We start from the raw sequence: 21,666 nt of genomic DNA, 5'->3' as shown, positions 1-21,666 counted from the left end.
TATAAATACTCAGATTATACATATATTTTCCAGATTGTTTGATCAGAACATTAGAAACATTAAAGCACCTGATTTAACACAACAGTTTGGTGTTGTTAGTCAAGCTGGTATATTAATAATATAGAATATATTACCCAATTTACACATACCTTATTTTTCCAAAACTGTTTTGCAAATGAAAAGAAATGGTAGAGAGGAAACAAAAAACAACTTCACAAAGAGTAGAAAAATATTAAAAGAGTACCACGGTATTTTATTGCTCATAATATTAGAACTACGATGCTGGACAAAGAGGAAACTGCTCTTACGCACTGCACTTGAAAGTCTTGTTTTCACAGCAAATTTGATTTCATTCAGAAGTGCTCGATCTGATTGACAAATTCTTTTGAACTGGCATTAAAGCAGCATCTCTGTCCGAACTGTTGCTCTCTGTCTGTCTGCTCGTGCTGGTTTATACAGCTCTGATTCCCGTTTCAGAGCGAAACTGGCTGTTCTTTTCTTTTCGTCTGTGTGTGTTTTTTTTTTTTAAATGGGAACATTTGAAAAAGTTTCTTTGAACTCAAGCAGAGCTCAGATAAATGGAGCCAATGAAAGACAGCGAGACTAATGGAAGGTGTGATATCTGAAGAGAAAGTCTGGATGAAAGAAGGCAATCATGTGTTTCTGTCTGCGAGAGACAGGATTTGCTTTTCTTTTCTTCTCAGACGCTAAACGTCACTGTGGGAGCACATGAGGACACAGACTCAGACTGAGTAACGTTGTGGAAACTCACTGCCACAGGTGCGGTTGTATCTGCTGTTCTCCTGCGGGTGTCCCTTCAGCCGGCAGTGGAAGCGGTGCTGCCAGAACTCGGGGAACCAGGGGTTTCGTGGGTTGTTTTCGGGACGCAGTTTCAGGTAATAATCGTCGAACCATTTGACGTCTGCAGACTGCAGCTTTATGGTGATCCCGCCGGCGGCCTCGCGCACGTACCCGTCAGTGACGTCATAACGGTCCGCCCAGCCATCACTGCAAAGGAGAGAACGAATTAGTGTATGAAGCCATAAGGCAGAACCACAGAGGGAAATCACAGAATGCACTGCAACACGTTCAGTGGGAAAAATCCATCCAACATGACAAATAAATATTGATTATCATATATAAGTGTATATAATGATGAATATGATGAATGATTTACAAATAAATAAATAAAGTATAATAAAAATAAAATAAACATTATATAAAATTTCAGTAATAATAGACATGTTTTTGTTTAAAAATATATAAATAAAAAATTCTAATATAAATTTTTGTATTTAAATATATATTATTCCAAACTATTTAAAGTAGAATAAAAATAATAAAAAAATCTAATAAATAATAATATAATACAAAATAAAATATAATAATATTTATATGCTTAAGACAGCATCACCTGCATCCTTTGTAGACAATTTCAGTGGGAAACAACCATCCAACATAACAGATAAAGTGAAAAATGTTGATTATAAATGCATTTATAAATGATTTACTGAAACCAAGTGTGAATTAAAATAAAATAAAAGTGATTACAAATGAACTAAATAATAATATAATAAAAACTAAATAAATACCTTCGTATAATAAGCAACAAATAAAAAAAGAATAAAATGGAATAATTTCTTATTAGCAACATGATATCAGTTAAGTCTATAGAAATTAACGCTGTTCACATGAAGAGCTGTTTGTTGCTGCCTAGGCAGAACGTTCCAAATCACTCACTTATGAGGCTGCATAACATTTAGGGTGTTGCCTTAGAAAGTGGTTCCCTGTGTAGGCAGCAGACAGCAAGACTGTTTTGGAAAAGAGCCTGTGCGTGTGTGTGTGTGTGTGTGTGTGTGTGTGTGTGTGTGTGTGCATGTGTGTGTGCATGTGTGTGTGTGTGTGTGTGAGAGAGAGAGATTTTGGCAGCCTCAAGCTGAAACATTCGGTTCAGCCACATGAAGCCTTCCTGTAACGCACAGCAACTGATACATTTGAACAAATTAAATAGTTTTGATACAAAGTAGATACAAATTGCCAATTAAATGAACACCCGCACACAAATGACTCATTATTTTTCTCTGCCTGCCCTGCCAGTTTCCCCAGTAACCATGACAACTAGAGGCATATTTTTAAGACTGATAATTGTTCATGTGAAAATCTCACATGCATCTGAATGTAAGTGTATATGTGTGAGAGACTGAATCATACATATCATATGGAATTGAATCATTTCTTCTATGATATCTAATCACTAAATCGCACATTTAAACTAGGATTGATTTATGAGTTCATATTTTATATAAAATGTCAGTTGCACAGATTTAGTCATTAAAAGTTTGTGCGTGTGCGATTTTGTAACCAAATCCGAAAGATCCTAACAACAAATATAATAAATCCAAAGTTAATTAAAAAATACAAATTATTACAAATCAAACAAATAATAATAAAAAAAAACATTTAATAATATTATAATAGTTATTTTGCTTAAAATGTCAAATGAATTTATTATATTTAACAAAATTCAATAAAATGGAAATAATTTCAAATTATTGAATAATAATAATATAAAATGATAAAAAACTAAATAAATATAAAACATTAATAATTATAATTTCCATAAAAATACAGACATTTTTGTTTAAATATTATTTTTATTTAATAATTTTCAATAATTAAAAATTTTAATATAAATTTGTAATACATTTTTGTGTATGTGTGTGTGAGACACAATCAAACAGCATTTAATTATTTCTTGCATTAAACCACACAATAAAACTGAATAGAGGTGATTTATGAGTTCATATGTTTTATATATAGCATCAAAGTTGCACATATTTAAAAGTTTGTGCATGTATGATTTTGTAGCCAAATCCTAATCAGCATCAGAACTGAATTGTAACGTTTTAGGCAGCTTACTTGTATTGCTCTTTATAGGCAGCATCTCAAGCACCAACCAAGTAGGTAGGCGGCTTACAAGGGTTTGTAACAGAGCCCGTGCGCGAATGTGTGTGTGTTTGCTAACTCAATTACATCCTTGCCGACAGGTCAGCTGCAGAAATCAACCCAGGGTTAAACTTAATACAAAACACACATATCAAATCATGACACACACTTCAGTCGGGACAGAGAAGGACAGTCACCTCAGTAATGAAACCAGTGCAAACGAGCGTGTGTGCGCACACACACACACACACACACACAAACACTTTCTCTCAGGGTGCAGATGGCATCATTGTGGGCAAACTCATCTGACACCCTGTGTGCTTGTGTGGAGGGACTGATGACCTCACAGCTGGCTGCGACGTGATTGGCTGAGACTGTAGCCATGGCGACAGCATTGGAGTAGGTGCTTATGGGGGATTCCGAGGAACTCTACTGAAAATTATATAGTGTGTGTTTGTGTGTTGAAGGCTTAAAGTAATGCTTCGTTATAGTATCAGCTTAGATGTTTCTCCTAAATTACATTAGGATAAATAAAAAAATAAATGCAAAAACGTAATTTAGTTTATATTGAGATCTCTGACTTTTGATTGCAACATTTCCTGAGATATTGTCTGAAACTCTAGAGATGTCAGATTATTGGCAGTGTTATTGACGTTAAAGAAAACTAAAACTGAACCTAAATGAAAACATCACTGAAATAAAAACAAATCTAACATAACTGGGAAAAATTGCAAATTAAACTGACTCTAAATGTAATTTACTTACTCCAAGTGTAAAACATAAAATAAAAAAAGATTATAAATAAAATAAATAATAACAATAAATATAATAAAATAAAAACAAATAAAAATAACATTAAATTAAATAAAAAAATAAAATACAAATACAATAAAATAATTATTAATAATGAAACACGGCTAAGAATAGAGCTTGATCCCTTTACAGCTCATTTAATTTAACATGCAAGAGCTGTGCTGAGAAATATAATACTGTTAAATGATGTTAATATATTAACTTTATTATTAGCGGCTTTAAAACACTAAAACAAAAACAAGTATATAAATAAAAAAATAAAAAATACAAAATGCCATACAACCAAACTGAAGCAATAATAGAGTGAAAATGATCAACTACAGTAAACTGAAAAAACAAAACAAATTAAAGCTAATTTATAAAAATAATAAAACAATGACAGCGTAAAGCCTAAATTAAAATGCCAAAATGAAAACAAAATCAATTCTAAATCTAAAGATAAAACTGTAAAAGTAAAATAAAATATAATAGTATTTAAAGTATAAAAAACTAAAATACAAATGAAAACTAATAAATAAAAAAATTAAACAACAAAACTAAACTGAAATGATCATAGATTGAAAACTATCAACTAAAGTAAATTGAAAAATACATGAAAGCTAAATTAAAACAAAAATAATACAATGATAGAGTAAAGAGAAAACAAAATACATCAACAAGACAAACTGAAAACAAAAACACTAAATACTAAATTAAAAGTTTAAAACTAAAAAAAGACAAAAATAGAAATGAAAACAATAAAAAATACAAATACTGTAGTCTTTTTCTAAAGACAAATATCTTAAAAGCAGGAGATTGGAACAGAAGTCTGACTTTAAATGTGTAATAAGAGAGAAAGACAGAGACATTGTACTATGTTATATAGTCATGCCAATAAAGCTTTGAATTGAACTGAACTGAGAGAGAGAGAGAGCGAGAGAGAGAGACTTTTGACTTTTAAATTTATTTTATTAAATCAAGTATATTTGGGATCTATCAATATATACTGATATTAATTAAGTAAATGGAAAGGAGAGTGAGAGCAGAAACCTTTTCCATTCCCATCAGATTCACACAGAAAGTTATTAAAACCCCAAAGATAGAGAGAGAGAGAGAGAGAGTGAGGGCAGCCCATGCCGCTGTCACATCCCAAGGTGAAGGATTAAACCATCGCTGACCAACAGCACAGTTCATCATGCAAACACGCTCTCACCTGGAACAAGTGCTGCATAGCAGAGATAACTGAACACTGGCACAATGTGTCCGGCGTCATCAGAGGGCCACAAACGCCCTTCCAGTGCCAACTTCCTCTCTCCACCGAACACTTTCTGTCCCAGAGCCGTTACAGCTTCCCACAATGCACTCCTTCAGAAGAACTCTTATTTGCATCGGATTACTGAGTCCTGAGATGTATGAAGTAATGAATCCCACACAACAACACTACGAGTGTGTTTAAAGAACATAAACAGGGTCAGTTCTGGGCTCGGATCTTTAATCACAGCTCCGTCAGGTTTTCCCGAAGGGAGGAAGTTTTAATCTCCTCGTCTTTCTCCGTTCAGCTCTGAATCTCAACTTTCCAGCAGCTGATCTTTCTCTCAGACTCTCAGCATCTTCTCCATTAGAACAAGCCCGTCTCCGTGGAGACGAGGAGACAGATCGCCAAGGCGATAGAACTATCGTTGTTTGATAAATCTGACAGCGACTTTCGGAAGAGACAAGGTCATTTCAACATTTGCTGTTTCTTGACTTCATGTCTCTTTTTCTCGTGGAGTGCCTCATACAGGTCGCACCTGCGCTTGCTGTGTCTGAGAGAGAGAGAGAGAGAGAGAGCGATTGTGTGTGTATAAATCTGACCATAATGTCAGTTTTTATTAATGCGTTGGGCGTGTTTGAACAGGTGTTTAAAAATGAGACGCGCCTCATCAATCAAACTCCCATCACTGCAGAAACATTCTTATAATACTAATGTAACACTAATATAATGCTGATTAATGTCATCTGAGCCTCACACACACACGTTCAGAGACTCTGGGATGTTCAATTTAAAACAAAAGGATGTCATTTCCAAACCACACGCATTACTACACAAAACCGCTAATGACAATGAAAATAATTATAAAACGTCTACATATACAATCATCTACAAATTGGCACATTAAAATGGGACAATTTTTTTTTAAATAAAACCTGTATTTACAGACCAAGTTTATTTAAATAAAAACCATATTGTATATATATATATATATATATATATATATATATATATATATATATATATATATATACATATACACTAGGGATGGGAAGATTCCCGATTCGCTCAGTGCATCGGTATAAAAGGTTAACGATGAGATGCATCGGTTTAAAACGTGTGCATCAGCTACAAGTTGTCATTTATATCGTAATGCATCATTTCTAACATATTTGCATTGGTAAATGCCGATTTATTCATATATAATTACTAGTGGATGCGCTATACTTTTATTATTTAGAAAGTGACCAATATTTTATATGTATTGATTTCTCCTCTCTAAACTGTTTCTCCTCATCACCGCTGCTGCGTGAATATGACGCATCATAACACCACGGAGACCCGAGGAAAAACGTGGATTAAAGTCCAAACCCTGACTTGAAATAACCTAACAGATCAATTGGGGCTAAAGCGGTTCCATAATCGACAAAATAAATTCACACAATCTCACTCATTTGTACAAGCTTATTCTTAAGCAGCCCTTAATGTCTCTCATGGATCAAATCGATCCACCATGCCAAACAGAGAATATATCTGTGCTGCTTAATGCATTTGAGACCATGTGTTTTCCTCAGTGCATATAACCTACATATAAGTGTATTTTCATGATAGCAGTAACTGTAAAGGGACTGTTGTAATGGGTAAATGATCAAACTTAAGCTAGTAGAGCACTAATTACTAAGCTCAAATGACTTAATGTGTGTTTCTTATAGCAGTTAAAATAGTCATTTTCTTTCTTTATTTTCATTTTAATTCAGTGATTTTAACTTTTAATTGAGTTATTTTAATGCTTTAAAGAGCAATTGTAGATCGTAATGTTCTGCTATCTGTTCTGTCATTAAACCAGGTTACCATAGACCAGGTTAGTTTCCCAGTATAAGTTGCCATAGTGACTAAGCTTGATCTAGGCCTATGTTAAATTTGCTTTATGGAACCCAATCATTTGACAATGAATCAGACTAACTGAAATAAGCCTGGCTTATTTGGTTAACTTGTTTTATGAAACAGGCCTCGAGGCATTAAAAGTGATCATCATTGCATCATATTGCATCGATTCGCATTGTGTGGAATCGAATCGAATCGAAAATCGGATCGCACTGCATCGTAACAGGAGTGAATTGTATCGCATCGCATCGGTAGCTGCTTCATATGAATTTTTTATGTATCGTATCGTTGGCTATGCATCGCGATGCGTATCGTATTGTCCTGAGTCATGAGATGCACATCCCTAATATATATATAGTGCAAAACAACAAAATCACAGCCAAACTAAATATATATGATGATTAATATTCATATAATCCAAATAAATATTCAGTTTTGGCCCAATGAAATTTCAGTGTGGGCGGAGCTACTGTGTGCACTACAACAGAAAAAGAAAGCAAGTAATATTAAATGTTCTGTGGCTTTTCCCATTATGACCATACTTTCAACAAAACACCATGATTACTAGTTATTGCTCATGTAAAATTAGAATAAATTAGAATGGCATCACCTTCCAAAAGAAAATGTAAAAAATGTAACAGATTTTTTAAGTTACCGCAGATTTAGAATATTAACAATAATTACTAACAAGTATTTACTTTACTTTACTTTTACTTTTGTCATTTAGCAGACGCTTTTGTCCAAAGCGACTTACAAATAAGAAAAAGTAACTAAAACTAAAAAGTTACAACTCTATAAATACTATCTACCCACATATTTAAGAAAATAAAGAAATTAAATAAAATTAACACATGCATATAACAACAACATTTCAATAATAAACATATCAATGAAAAAATTAAATAAAAAGCTACTACTATCCCTTGCCGGTGTCCCTGCCCGGTGGAGTCGCACGGTAGAGTCGATGGTCTTTACACTCTTTGGTCTTCACACTAAGAGGGCTTCACACGACGACTGCCGCGACCGCTGCCGCGGTATAATAACCTTTATTATACCAAACCAACAAATGATCATTTCAATTCAGCTGGACCCACTTTCCTGTTTATCAACTACAAATGGCCAAGCAAGTGCACACACTGACAAGATACACGATACAGTACGAGACCCAGAATTAGGCAGGTAATTAGGCAGAATTAGGTATTTAGGCAGAAGAAATGCTTACCATGGCACTGGATTTACATTACATTTATATGCATTCCTTTACAAGATGCTTTTATGCAAAGTAACATATCAAGCAATTCGTCACCAAAGGGTGAAATTCAATTAATTTAGAAGAGTCATTCAAAATCAAAAGTCATTAGTAATTAAACAATAAATTACAAAAGACAATTCTATAGAGAATATGATCATGACTAATAGATGGGAAGAGCAACAGCACAATGATTACTTCAAGTTTTTAACTAAAATATTTTAGAAATATTATATAAAATATACAGATAAATTATGTTAGGATTAACCAATCAGCATCCAGAATCAAAACGATCTGTTTTATGACACAGTGAACTGAAGGATTTCTTTCACAAAAACTCAAAATTGTAAGAGACACACATACTTATGTAATTTTTGACTGACTTGTGTCTAGTGAAAGAGCTTTGTCTCTCTGTCTGTGTGTGTGTGTGTGTGTGTGTGTGTGTTATGAAAGGCTCTTTACAACAGATCTCTCACACTTCAAGCACCACACATGTGGGCATCTGCTCTTCAACATGCAAGCCTCTGTGTGAGTGGGCGTATATAAAGAGCTTCCTGTTCGTCACGGTGGGATTAAATATCTTACATTTATTAATAAATGCAGATAAGCATCATCAACCTGTGAACATGATTGACCCGTTTACCCGCGTGTTTAGATCGAGTCTGTATTTATTGGGTTTGAGTTTTTCCTCTGTTTATATCCATCAGTGCCATCAGGAAAGGAAATGAACAGGCAGACGGATACGGTCTGGACTCGTTTATTTGCGAAGGATCATATCTATCCTTGCTTTCACACAGCTGCGCCCCAAAATATCATCCGCTGCTCCACGAGAAAGACCATTCCCGAAAACACTCTACAACATTCACTCTCTGCTTCACTCTCAATAGGGAAGAAAAACCACAAATGAGATCTTGTTAATATCTTGATTGTTTATGGAGTAGTGGGATTAAATGAGCAAATGAAGATTTTACATAAGACTCCTGCTTCTCATATATTTCTCCGGAGAAAATGGCCAGACTAATCTCACATGTAGCTCTGCTTCAGAAGATGAACAATTAGTGGTTAACCAATATATAGCCATGGACGATATATCAGCTGATATTTGGCAGTTTGTATTCATTTATTTTGGCAGTTTTTATTGATTTATATATTTTATTTTAAGTTCTTCTGTTCTGCCACATCTCAAGTGATCATCTAGCATTTCAGAAGAGAAACAATCACTGGATTACCGAATTGTAATGAACCAAGAAGATTTTCTCTTTGACCACATCTCGTGTGGCTCCTCTTGCATTTCAGAAGAGAATCAATCAGTGGTTAACTGTTATACAGCCAATATTTCGGACAATATTTTATTTACCACCATCAGCCAATAGGCATACGTCTTTTTGTTTGGCCAATGTGTATGAAGCGTTTCTTGCCTGAGCCTGAGCACACACTCCTACTCTCTTGTGTTATTTAATTGTTATGCACGTGTTTTTACCATCTTTAACTTAAAAAGTGTGATATCTTATACATCGACTTTATATCAGCCATCAGTCATAAAAAAAATATATTAGTCGATCACTAGAAACAGTCTAAAACTGTGCTCAGATTTGCCAAGATACCAAAGGCTGCAATGTCAGACTCCCATCAAATTTTCTCATTCGTTTTATAGCCCTAGACACTAAAAAATTATGTAGAAAGAATTTTCACACAGAAATCCCTAGTAAACTTCACAAATAATAAAAAAAAAATTGCACATTGAATTAATGAAATTTTTAAGTACATAAAAAATAAATAGTATTTTCTATGTAGATAATCTCTGTTTTATTCCCTTATAGAAATGTGATAATTGCCAAGAGTGATTTTGCCATAAGACAATATATAATTTTCACATACGTATGGGTAGATGAAGATAAGCGTTTATAATATAGCCTATATAAAATCCCCATAGTAAAATTTGTATGTGTACATGTTAATAATATCTGGATGGTGATATTTTATATGGTATTAAATGTAACAACCATATATGTCAACAATATATACCCTATATTTTTTATGCAATTTTATTAAAACAACATATGTACAAAATATGCATTTTTATATATTTTTTGCAATAACTTTAATACATGTCTATCTTTTATATTTACTTATATAATATCAACATGTACTGACGGGTTTTAGGATAGATATACATACACAAATATACAAATTGTATGTGCTAAATATATATGTTAATATATAACGTTACAATTTCTAATAGGTTTTACTTAAAATTTCAATATATCTCATATTTGAAAATTTAATGAGTATATGTATTTGGGTTTACAACTATTTTTTTTATTTTCTTTTATGGTGTTGGACATCTATTGTCTGTTTTATTTCTCCTAAAGAGCTTTAGTATGACACATGAGCTGAGGAACAACTGCATCTCAAGCAAAGAAACTCATTTGGGTTTGGAACAAAATGATGACAGAACTTTCATTATAATTTTTCAGTGTCAAAATACTTTTTCGGATATCCACTGAATATGAAGAGGCAACTGTAAATAAGTCAATGGTGTAACACTGTGCAGCTTTAAATGTCTCCCTCTAGGTCTTTCTCAGAAACCTACGCCTTTCTCTCTCAGTATGCCAGCATTACACATCAATACTGATCAATACTCCAATCCCCGATCAATAAAGAACCCCTCTAACACTGATTAAACCAATCTACACTACTGTTCAAAAGTTTGGGGTGAGTAAGATATTACTGGTTATTTCAGAGAAATGTATATGTTCATTCAAAAGATTAAAAGTGACAGTAAAGACATTTATAATCTTACAAAAGTTTTCTATTTCAAATAAATGCTGCTCTTTGGAACGTTCTATTCATCAAATACCTGAAAAATCACTGTTTTCAAAAAAAAATATTGGGCAGCACAACTGTGTTCAACATTGATAATAATCCGAAATGTTTCTTGAGCAGCAAATCAGCATATTAGAATGATTTCTGAAGATCATGTGACACAGAAGACTGGAGTAATGATGCTGAAAATTCAGATCTGATCACAGAAATAAATTAAATGTTTTAAAAATAGCCAACTAGAAAACAGTTATTTGAAATTGTAATGATATTTCACAATATTGCTGTTTTTACTGTATATAAATAAAGGCAGCTTTGGTGAGCAGAAGAGACTTCTTTCACATAAAAAAATGTACCAACCCAAACTTTTGAAAGCCAGAGTACATGAATATTAAAGATTCAAGATTGGAATCGAACCTGAGAGTTTAGCTAGTGTTGCTGCCGTGACAACAAGGAAAACACGCCAAGGTTTTACAGCAAACATGTGCTGATCAGCATGAGGTGATGATCGGAGGACGTTAAAGAAATCACACACACACACACACACGGGTCACAGGAGGACAGCGTCAGCTTGTGCCAGCGTCTCTCCATCAGCTCTGTCTCCGCTCTGACAGTTACGACCTCCAAATGAATTGTGTTGTGACCAGATCTCCTCTCATATCCTCTCTGCTCTCCTGTCATGTATAAAAAGCTGTGATGGCTGTAGATGAAGTGACGTCTTTGGATGGGCTGCTAATTGGGTGCCAAATGAGAGAAAACCAGCATAGAGAGAAAGCGAGAGGTTAAAGTCAACATGAAACGACATTTGCAACCCATTTGACTTCCTGAGTTCTTTTTTAAACGAAACATTATTCACGATTGCCATGACATTTAATAAATTTGAAGTAATAACTATTGGCAAAATGGAAACATTTTGTCCTTGTTCTAACATGCCCCACTTAATAATTCCCAATAAGATCAGAAATATCCATTAAGAAGATAAATAGGGTCCATTTTGAGCTCGTGTTGACTTTGGAGAACAGAATAAGCGCAGCTTGAAAGAGTTTGTGGTAAACAGTGTTTGCGAAGGTGTCAGAAGAGATGAAAAGTAAATAGAGAACGAGAGATTTCTGTGGTCTTTCCATTCGTTTACATCAGGCCATAACGGGCAATCTTCAAGCGTTCAGAGAGAGCTGAAAATAGAGCGCAATTACTACAGCCAGTCGAAACACTGGCCACAGCTGTCCTTCACACAACACACATGCTAAAACAACACTGAACGTACAGACCGAGAGCTCGGCTAAACTCATGCTCGTAACAAAACAAAAAAATACAGTGTGTTTCTGATTCTTTGATTTTAGTAACCAAGCAACAAGCTGGTGACAAATTATCACCCAAAAACTGGAGAAGTTCAAATCTGTCTTGCCATTGTCATCCCAATCCAACTCTCTATTCATTAGGCCACGACTGCCCACATATATAGCAAGTATTTATACTACTTATTGCAAATAGTGGCAATTATCTGCACCTCAGTATTGTAGTACAATATAAAACAGTATTCAATAATAACGCATTGAGTGTAAATTATAGTTTTAATTCAAATTATGAAATTGGTGCCACCTTATTGGGACATTAAAGCCCTCCCTACACCTACCCTAACCCTGCCCGATACTTTTATTTTCAACTTTTTGATTATAACTTTTTGATATAAATGCCTTTCTGATGCGATATGAGATTTGAAAAGGGAGAAAAAAAAGTTCAGCAAAAGGCTCATCAAAAATCATGCGCCTTACCATCTACCCCCCTGAAACTGATGCTGAATTAGCGTATTTTTTTAATGATTACTAACCCAATCACACGTTAGTGGGCGGAGTTAGTGTAAATAGCCTTTGCCAACAAGGTGGGCTATTTGCACTTAGTGTAAATAGACACTCAATTTTGTTTTATGTGAGTTCAGATTTCCATGTGAAGTATTGTTTATATGTCTCAAGACAATATTATATATATATATATATATATATATATATATATATATATATATATATACTGTATATATAGACATTCTCAATATACAATATAATTAATGTATTATAAAACTAATACAATAGCTGTCAAACCTCGTTTATTCTTGGATTCAACTCACACATGAAATGTTGAGATAGAAAACACTAAGGCTACTTGATTTGGGGCGGAAATCAAACTGTTTTTTTCTGATAAAAAATTGTTTACGATTTTATATTTGATAAAAAAACAGGTTTGCAACTTGTTTATATGGCTGCACAATTTGACTGAAATTTTGTAATTAGACTATACTGATATAAAATAATAATAATAATAATTTATTATTATTTAATATTTAAATGATTATTATTCTTATTATAACCATAACAACAATAATGTTACAAAATAAAAACATACAAATTACTAAACAATATTATTAAAACAATATTGCAATTTTACTGAATTTTGTTTTTTTTAAGAAACAATATAATAATAATTTTAGTTAACATTACAACTGTAAAATGATAAAACTAATATTTATGGCTGTTCTAATTTCTTCATTTATTTTAACGAAAAAGCACAGGGAGTGGTTTTTGTTAATAAGCACTTCTCACACAAGCATAGGAAGACGGTTAGTGCATGTCTTGATAATTGCAATAAGCGATTTCGTAATTTTAGTTCTATTTTAATTCAGAGTGAATTCCTAAACAATGCCATTTTGAAAAATTAGATGCAGCTCACACACCACAACTGAATTGGCACAGATGAAATGAAGAAGAGCTACAGTATGACAGAGAGGAAGATTTTCAGCAAATAACAATTACATTTCAATACTACTATTCTATAACTTCAGACAATAAAGCATATAGTGCCTATTAAATTTTTTTCCAGTGCTTTCTGAGCCATTTTTTGAGCTTGACAGCCCCAGTCCTCATTTAGTTTCATTGTATGAAAAAGAGCAGCATAAACATTCAACTGAACATCTTATATTATGTTCCACAAAAGAAAGAAAGTCATACAAGTTTGGAATGACAATAAATGACAATTTAATTTAGGGGTGAACTGTCCCTTTAAATATGCTTTTAGTTTTGTAGTGAGTTATACTCTCACTCACTGTTCATCTTTTTATTGTATGGTCTTGAAAAATGTCAGGCTAAGTGGCATGTGTGTGTGTTTTAGGCTTGCTGCAGATCAGATTCATGAGGTCAAAAACTCATGCTGTGTCCATCTGCACACAAACACACACAGACAGTGAAGCCTGACAGGACAGAAAAACATTCCCATTCACATGAGACTGATGGATACACACACACACACACACACACACACATACACATTGTTAAGTTTGTCAGACAGATTACCAGAGGGTGCTGGCAATCATAGGACAGAAACACACACACACACACCAAACTCCTGACATGTACACACACAAGTGACCCACAGGGTTTCTCACACTGAAATGTTCCTGTCACTTTGAGTGGCAGGTCAGGAAACTTTTGAGACTGTGGACACTCAAACAATCACTCAACGCTTCCAGACGTTTTAATTTAAAAACTGTTCTGAAATCAAATGTTTAGGTTAAAGTACTAAAATGATTAAAACTAAATAAAATAAATAACTACAAATGAATGAATGAATAAATAAATAAATAACACTTTAGTATAGGGACCAATTCTTACTATTAACTAGTTGCTTTTTAGCATGCCTATTATTAATATATTGGCTGTTTATTAGTACTTACAAAGCAAACATTCTGCCTGACCATATTCTACATCCCTAATCCTTCCCAATACCTAAACATAACATCTACCTTACTAACTATTAATAAGCAGCAAATTAGTTTATTGAGGCAAAAGTCATATAGTTAAAGGTTTGTTAATGGTGAGAGCTGTACCTTAAAATGAAGTGTGACCAAAATGACAAATTGGTGACAAAATTCAAACAAAATTAATGAAATGAAAACTTAGTAAATAACAATAAAACCTATTTAAAATATTAAAAAGTATACTATGTAATTAATACTAAAATAATACAGATCTATCTATCCTGTATTATTTATCTGGGCATATTATCTGGGGTACCAATATGGTTTTTCAATCTCAATAAGGGAGTTTTATATAATGTAGAATATTGCTATTAGGTCATGTTATGTCGTGTTAGATTACAAGCAGCTTGAGAAATAACCTCTCTTCTTCCAGTTTTACTCTAGGAACTGTGGAGCAGCTCTGAGCAGCTGTACCTGCGTCTGTGAAAGTTTGTGGTATAGTTCATCAGTGAGAATCCTGGAGGCAGAACGAGATATTCATGGTAATTCCAGAAGCCTGACTTTAAACTCTCTCTCAGCCTGTTCACATCCCTCTCTGACTAAATCTGAGGCTGGCGGGAGGCGGTGGTGTTGGTACGGGTGACAATTATGTTGCTATGGCAACAAAACGTGGAAGGGTATTGGTTCCGTTTTCGTTCCGTCTCCAGCTCAGAGTGCAGCACGGATGGGGAAACGAAAAAGAATAGTTCTGTTGACCGTGCCAAACACACACACTTGAAGCGTCATTAATCAGTTATCGCTTGGTCTGTGTCTGTGGGGTAAAAGCTGCAGGGATAATGAGTGTCACACGGGCTGTAGAGATCACTGTGGGGAGAGTTCAGAGAGACGGGTCCATTAACGCTGACACGCAGGCGTTCAAACCACAATGGCTGTGCCAAACCTGTGAGGAACGCCCCATGACAAACTCTCAGAAATGAGCTGTTAAACCAATACAAAGTGTGCATTTTCTGTGCCGACAGCAGCACTAGACAGAATAATACAATCAACAATATTTTTCACAGGAAAGAAAAAGTGTCTCTACAATGCTAAGGTGTTCTGAGTGGTTGCTAGGGCGTTGCTTAGGTATCATAGGTGGTTGTCAGGACATTGCTAAGTTATTTTGAGAGGTTGTTAGGGCATTGCTATGGTTGTTTTGAATGTGTTAGTGTTCTAGGCAATTTCAAGAACATTACTAAGGAGTTCTGGGTGGTTTTTAAGGCGTCGCTGTGGTTTCTAGGCTTTACAAAGGTGGTCTGGGTGGTTGCTAGGGCATTGCTAAGTCAAGTCCAATGACTTTTTAAGCATATAGCACTTTTTTCAATACATATTGATTCAAAGCTGCTTCATTGTAATAATCAAGATGGGCTTCTAGTTGGTTGCTAGGGCTTTGCTAAGGTGTTCTGGAAGGTTGCTAGGATATTAAGCCAAGTCAAATGACATCTGACTATATAGCGCTTCATACAATGTAGACTGATTCAGAGCAGATTCGCAGTAGTAAATAAAAAGGTATTCTGGATGGTTGCTAAGGCATTACTAAGGTGTTCTGAGTGGTTACTAGGGCATTGCTAAGGTGTTCTGGGTGGTTTCTAGGTGATTCCTTACAAAACCTCCCTCAATGATGCGCTGATGTCTAGGTGTTAATAAGGTGTTCTGGGTGGTTTCTAGGTGATTCCTTACAAAACCTCCCTCAATGATGCGCTGATGTCTAGGTGTTAATAAGGTGTTCTGGGTGGTTGCCAGGGCATTAGTAAGGTGTTCTGGTTGGTTGCTAGGGCATTACTAAGGTGCAATGGTTGCTAAGTGGTATCTTCCAAAACCTCCCTCAATTCTCTGTGATGTTCTGGTGTCTAGATATGGCTCGGGACCTTCCTGTAATGTCAGACTAATTTTTTCGGCCGATTTATCATGCACTATGTGAGAAAGTATTTTAACATCCCAAAAATAATGTGGGTATGTATGCATGCATACATACATACATACATATGAGTGCATGTGCATTCTTGAGCAGATGTTTTGTTCTGTTGTGTGTGTGTGCACTCTAGAAACGACAGACCTTGAGCTCTGAGACGCTTTGATCCTCTGTGTTTCATCTCTTAGATCAGTAGTCTAGCAGAGGGGAATTTACACACATGCGCACACACACACACACACACACACACACACTTTTCATTTTTAAGTCGGCCTTTAAGTAGATTCAACCACATTACAAATTAAAAGTTGGGATGCCAATTGAACATGTTAATTTAGTTCATTTAGAGTGATTATAAGGAATAAATAAAAAACAAGACGATAAAAAATGCATGCATGTCGGATTCCATAGAAATGGAATTACTTAACATCCAAGATATATATATCTGAGATATATAAACAGATTTATAAACATAGACTAACAATTCTTGCTTGAACATCTTTAAAATGATCTTCATTTGAGACTTTTCTCAGCAAATATGTATACATGCAATTCATTGTATGTAATTGATGTGATTCATGTTTTTAATTTCTGTGCATATTAAAAGTCATTTGGTGAAAAATCATCCAATTATAAATCTGTTTTTCTTTTCTCTGACTGATTTGATCAAACACATTAGTGCAAACACATCTCCGATACATGCTCTGTCATTCCCTCACTTTGGCCCAGAATTCTCTGCTTTCCCTCTCTTTCATCTGTTAAATATTCCTCTCACACTCTCGGCCCTGCCGGGAGGAAGAGGAGGATGACGAAGACTTGACAGCTCCTCCGCATGGAACACAGACCACCGCGCAAACATCCCATCCTGCCTGAGAGGGAGGCAGACAGGAAACCCATCATAAACACGTCAGGGCTCTTAATGATCATGAAGTTTGCTCTATTTGCTCGCGTTTTTCTGGACTGCCACCTGTCTGACCCAAGAGCTGGACCGATACGTTCTGCACACAAACATGGCAAGAGCTTCTCCAGTGACAAGCTCTAATCTGATTGTCTGGTTTCACGCAATTTCCGGGAGTCGGGAAATCAGTCCGCCGGGAAACAAAGTCATGTTTATGAGTTCCCAATGCCATAATAAATGGAGAAGAGCTAGGATTTGATAAGGTGCAAGAAATCTGAGAAAGATACTGACCATGATGAAAGAAGATATATATATATCTTTCATAGATTTGTGATTGGTGGTTGCTAAGGTCTTTTGGCTGGTTGCTAGGGTGCTACTAAGATATTCTGTCTGGTTGCTTGGGGCGGTCTTAAGCTGTTCTGTGTGGTTGCTAGAGCGTTACTAAGGTGTTCTTGGTGTTTGCTAGAGTGTTGCTAAGGTGTTCATGGTTGGTGTTGTAGATGGTTGCTAATGTGTTACTAAGGTGTACTGGCTGGATGCTAGAGTGGTGGTAAGGTGTTCTGTGTGGTTGCTAGGGTGTTAATAAGGTGTTCTGGGTAGCTGCTGTGGCGTTACTTTTCTGGCTAGTTCATAGGGTGTTACTAATTTGTCTTAGATGGTTGCAAGGGTGTTGCTAAGGTGTTATGGCTGGCTGATAAGCCATTACTAAGGTGTTCTGGTAGGTTGCAAAAGGGTGTGGTTGGTAGGTCATTAATAAGGCATTTTGGGTTGTTGCTAGGGTGTTGCTAAGCTGTTACTAAGGTGTTGCCAAGGTGTTTAGGCTGGTTGCGAGGTCATGTTAAGGTATTCAGTGTGATTGCTAGGGCATTAATAAGGTGTTTTGGGTTGTTGCTGGAGTGTTACTAAGGTGTTGTAGGTGGTTGCTAAGATTTTGCTAAGGTCTTCTGTCTGGTTGCTAGGGTGTTACAAATGTGTTCTGGGTGATTGCTATGGAATTACTATTCTGGTTGGTTGCTAGGGAGTTACTAAGGTGTTCTGTCAGCTTGCAAGGGTGTCACCAAGGTGTTCTACCAGGTTGCTAGGGCAGTCATAAGGTGTTCTGGGTGGTTACTATTGTATTTTGCGGGGTAGTTAGGGTATTACTAATGTGTTCTGGGTGGTTTCTAGAGTGTTATGAAATGAAAACAAAGCCATGAGAGATGCACATCCTTTCAGTAGTGTGGACTGCACCATTGAAAATAGGTCTATTACATTTGAGATTTTAACGGATAGTTCATCTAAAAATGACAAATATGTCATCATTTATTATATGATATGGTACACACACACACACACACACACACATGTACACACGAGGTGCACACAGTATTAAAAAAAAAAAAAAAAAAAATTCATTTTTTCAGAGCCTAATTATTTAAATTTCTGTCTATTCTTCACAGAAAGCGCAAGGACAAGTTTTAAGGACAACTTTAATTTCTGTCCATAGATGCTGTGTTGGTTTTGAGGTCATCCGTTGGCTCTTGTTGTGATTTCACTTCAGACAGAAGGAAGCCCTCCATTTGACCTGAGATTGAAGCAGTAAATGTGGTACTAATGGTCAGGGGTGCCGCTTTGGTGTTTGAGCCGCCTGGACAGAATATTCAATCGGACCCCCCCTTTCGGGGGTGGGGGGTGGGTTGATCCCCCTCGGTAGAAATCGCGCTACCCCGCTTGGGGCCTTGGGCCCTTATAATCATCCTAACCCCCCACCACCACCCCTGCTAATGGTGTGTGAGAGAGTCTTACAGCGGCCATCAGAGACATTCAGACTCAACGAGAGGAGATGTGTGTGTGTAGGTGAACTAGGGATGTCAATTTTCGATCATTTCCACAATTGATCGTCATTTAAATTAACAATCAATTAATCGTTAACCTTAATACTGCAAAATGTGTCTGTTTAAGTAACATATAGTCACCGGCATGACAGGATGTGCAAATGCTACTCAGTAAACGGTCAGTGATCCATTTCCAAAACCACCGGCGTTGCAATGGCAAAACACACTGTTACCCATTTGCAACATTTTTATGCGAGTATTATGACACAAGTGAGGTACAAAGCTTTGTTAATAAGAGAAATAATTGGTTAGCAGGAAAATGTTACATCGCGACCATGCTTTTGGATTCATGCCGCTCGAAGTGCATGCATACATTTAAATTAAGCTGTATGCGGCTTTTTGTTCTGTTCTGCCAGATGGTCACGAATTTAATCTTACTATGGTAAACCTGTGGGGGGAAATTAAAGAATTCGTGGCCATGAATTAATAATTTGTTACATAAACTGCTCCCACATTTAAATTCATGTGTTTTCTAGGGAACAAATTAATGAACAAATTAAACTGGACAGTGGCCACAAATTAATATGTCGTATGAATGAATTAACAAGTAGTATGAATGAATAGTAGCTATCTGTCCTGCTCGCGTGCACGCAGCACTGTCAGAGCGAAGTGCCCGATATGCAACGATTATCTAGGGAAATTATAATTGAACATGACTTATTACTACATTTCAATACAAAAGAACTTGGATCCCATTACAAGTGTAGATTGTACATTAGTAAATTATTTTCGTGAGCATATATGAGCATTTCCCCTTCACCGTCACTCACAGACGTTTGCACGTGTTTTGTGCATGAGCCGCACGCACCCCAAAATGAAACTGCTTAATCGACCATCGATAGCTTTTATCGATTACATCGCTTATTGACAATTAATTGATCGTCGATTAATCATTGACATCCCTAAGGTGAACTCTTAAAAATAAAGCTTCTCAATGGCACAGATGATTCCATGAAGAACCTTCAACATCCACTGAACCTTTCCATTCCAAAAAAAGTTCTATATAATGGAAGTTTCTTTAGATTCATAAAATATAAGAAAAAACAGTTCTTTAAAGAACTGTTTACTTAAAGGTTCTTTGTGAAAACCCCATTTTTTTACTTTATTTTTAAGAAATCCAAGACATTTTACCTGCAACGATGATGTTGATGAAGATAATGTAATGATGATGGTGATGATGGTTATGAAGATGATATTGATGATGATTGAAACTTCCTGTTGGTTTTCATCTGGACTGAACAGCTGATGCTGAAAAAGTCAAACACATATGGAAACACACACGCACACACACACGCACACACACACACACACACACACTCGCACACACACACACACACACTCACACACACGCACACGCACGCACACACACACACGCACACACACACTCACAGATATTGATTGTTGAGTGCATTTAGAGAGAAGAGTTTGTCAAAAGAACCGTTCCTTTAAAAATGGAAATGTAATAATCACCTTATCAACCTGAAAGTATGTGAACCATAAAAACATTTTTATTACTTGAAATAAAATAAGTATTAACTGAAATATAGTTAATAAAAAATTATTTAAACACACAGAAAACAGTGCACACTGTTTTCTAAGTCTTCTAACTTTGTGTGAGAAATAGACTAGAATTTAAGTTGGTTTTCAGTGTTGGGTGTAATACATTAATACGTAATTAATTGTGGTAATTTAATTACTTTTTTCCTTAATAAACAAAGTAAAGAATTGCGCTTAATTTTTCTGTAATTTAATTATAGTTACTTCTGCTGCATTGCATTAAATACTGTATAAACTGTAGAACAGTTCTATATACAGTAAAACAATGGTGAATTTAACATCAAAATGTCACATCTAATGTTAAAATGTATGTTTTTATTGTAATCTTTTCCATTTGAATACAATAATAATTCATGGAAATGTATATTATTTATTAATTAACAATATTAAAAAATAATTTAAAAAGCAGCTTCATGTCTATCCATTACTCTTCATGTGATCAAGGTTGATATGGGATTTCGAAAGTATAGTTATTAGTAGTAATGCAATATTTCTTAGGGAGAGTCATTTGTAAAGGAATCTAATTACACTGTTGAAGATGTAATTAATTACTTTTTAGAGTAACTTACCCAGCACTGTTTATTTACTGAAAAACTCAGTGAACTGAAAATCTTTAGGATTATTTTGAAACTCAGAAATATGCAATAATATAATAAACAAATTTCGATAAAAGTATTTTATGTTGTATTAGTTAATGT

The 21,666-nt window shown here is 35.2% G+C and overlaps 1 protein-coding gene across 1 annotated transcript in view; it reads right to left on the bottom strand.

Moving 5' to 3' along the window:
• Nucleotides 1-21,666, bottom strand: part of LOC306851237 (metabotropic glutamate receptor 5-like) — a gene marked incomplete at both ends in the record, with an annotated part of 56,780 nt that overhangs the window by 13,919 nt on the left and 21,195 nt on the right. Inside the window, one exon of the mRNA XM_079387399.1 lies at nucleotides 773-1,008. Within this exon, the coding sequence (XP_079243525.1) occupies nucleotides 773-1,008 (236 nt within the window). The remainder of the gene's footprint in view (nucleotides 1-772; nucleotides 1,009-21,666) is intronic.

This window comes from Barbus barbus (genome assembly GCF_936440315.1).
Source record: "Barbus barbus genome assembly, chromosome: 31".
In the NCBI taxonomy this organism is placed as follows: Eukaryota; Metazoa; Chordata; class Actinopteri; order Cypriniformes; family Cyprinidae; genus Barbus; species Barbus barbus.
The sequence above is the reverse complement of the archived record's forward strand: the minus strand, read 5'-3'. Positions and strand labels throughout refer to the sequence as shown.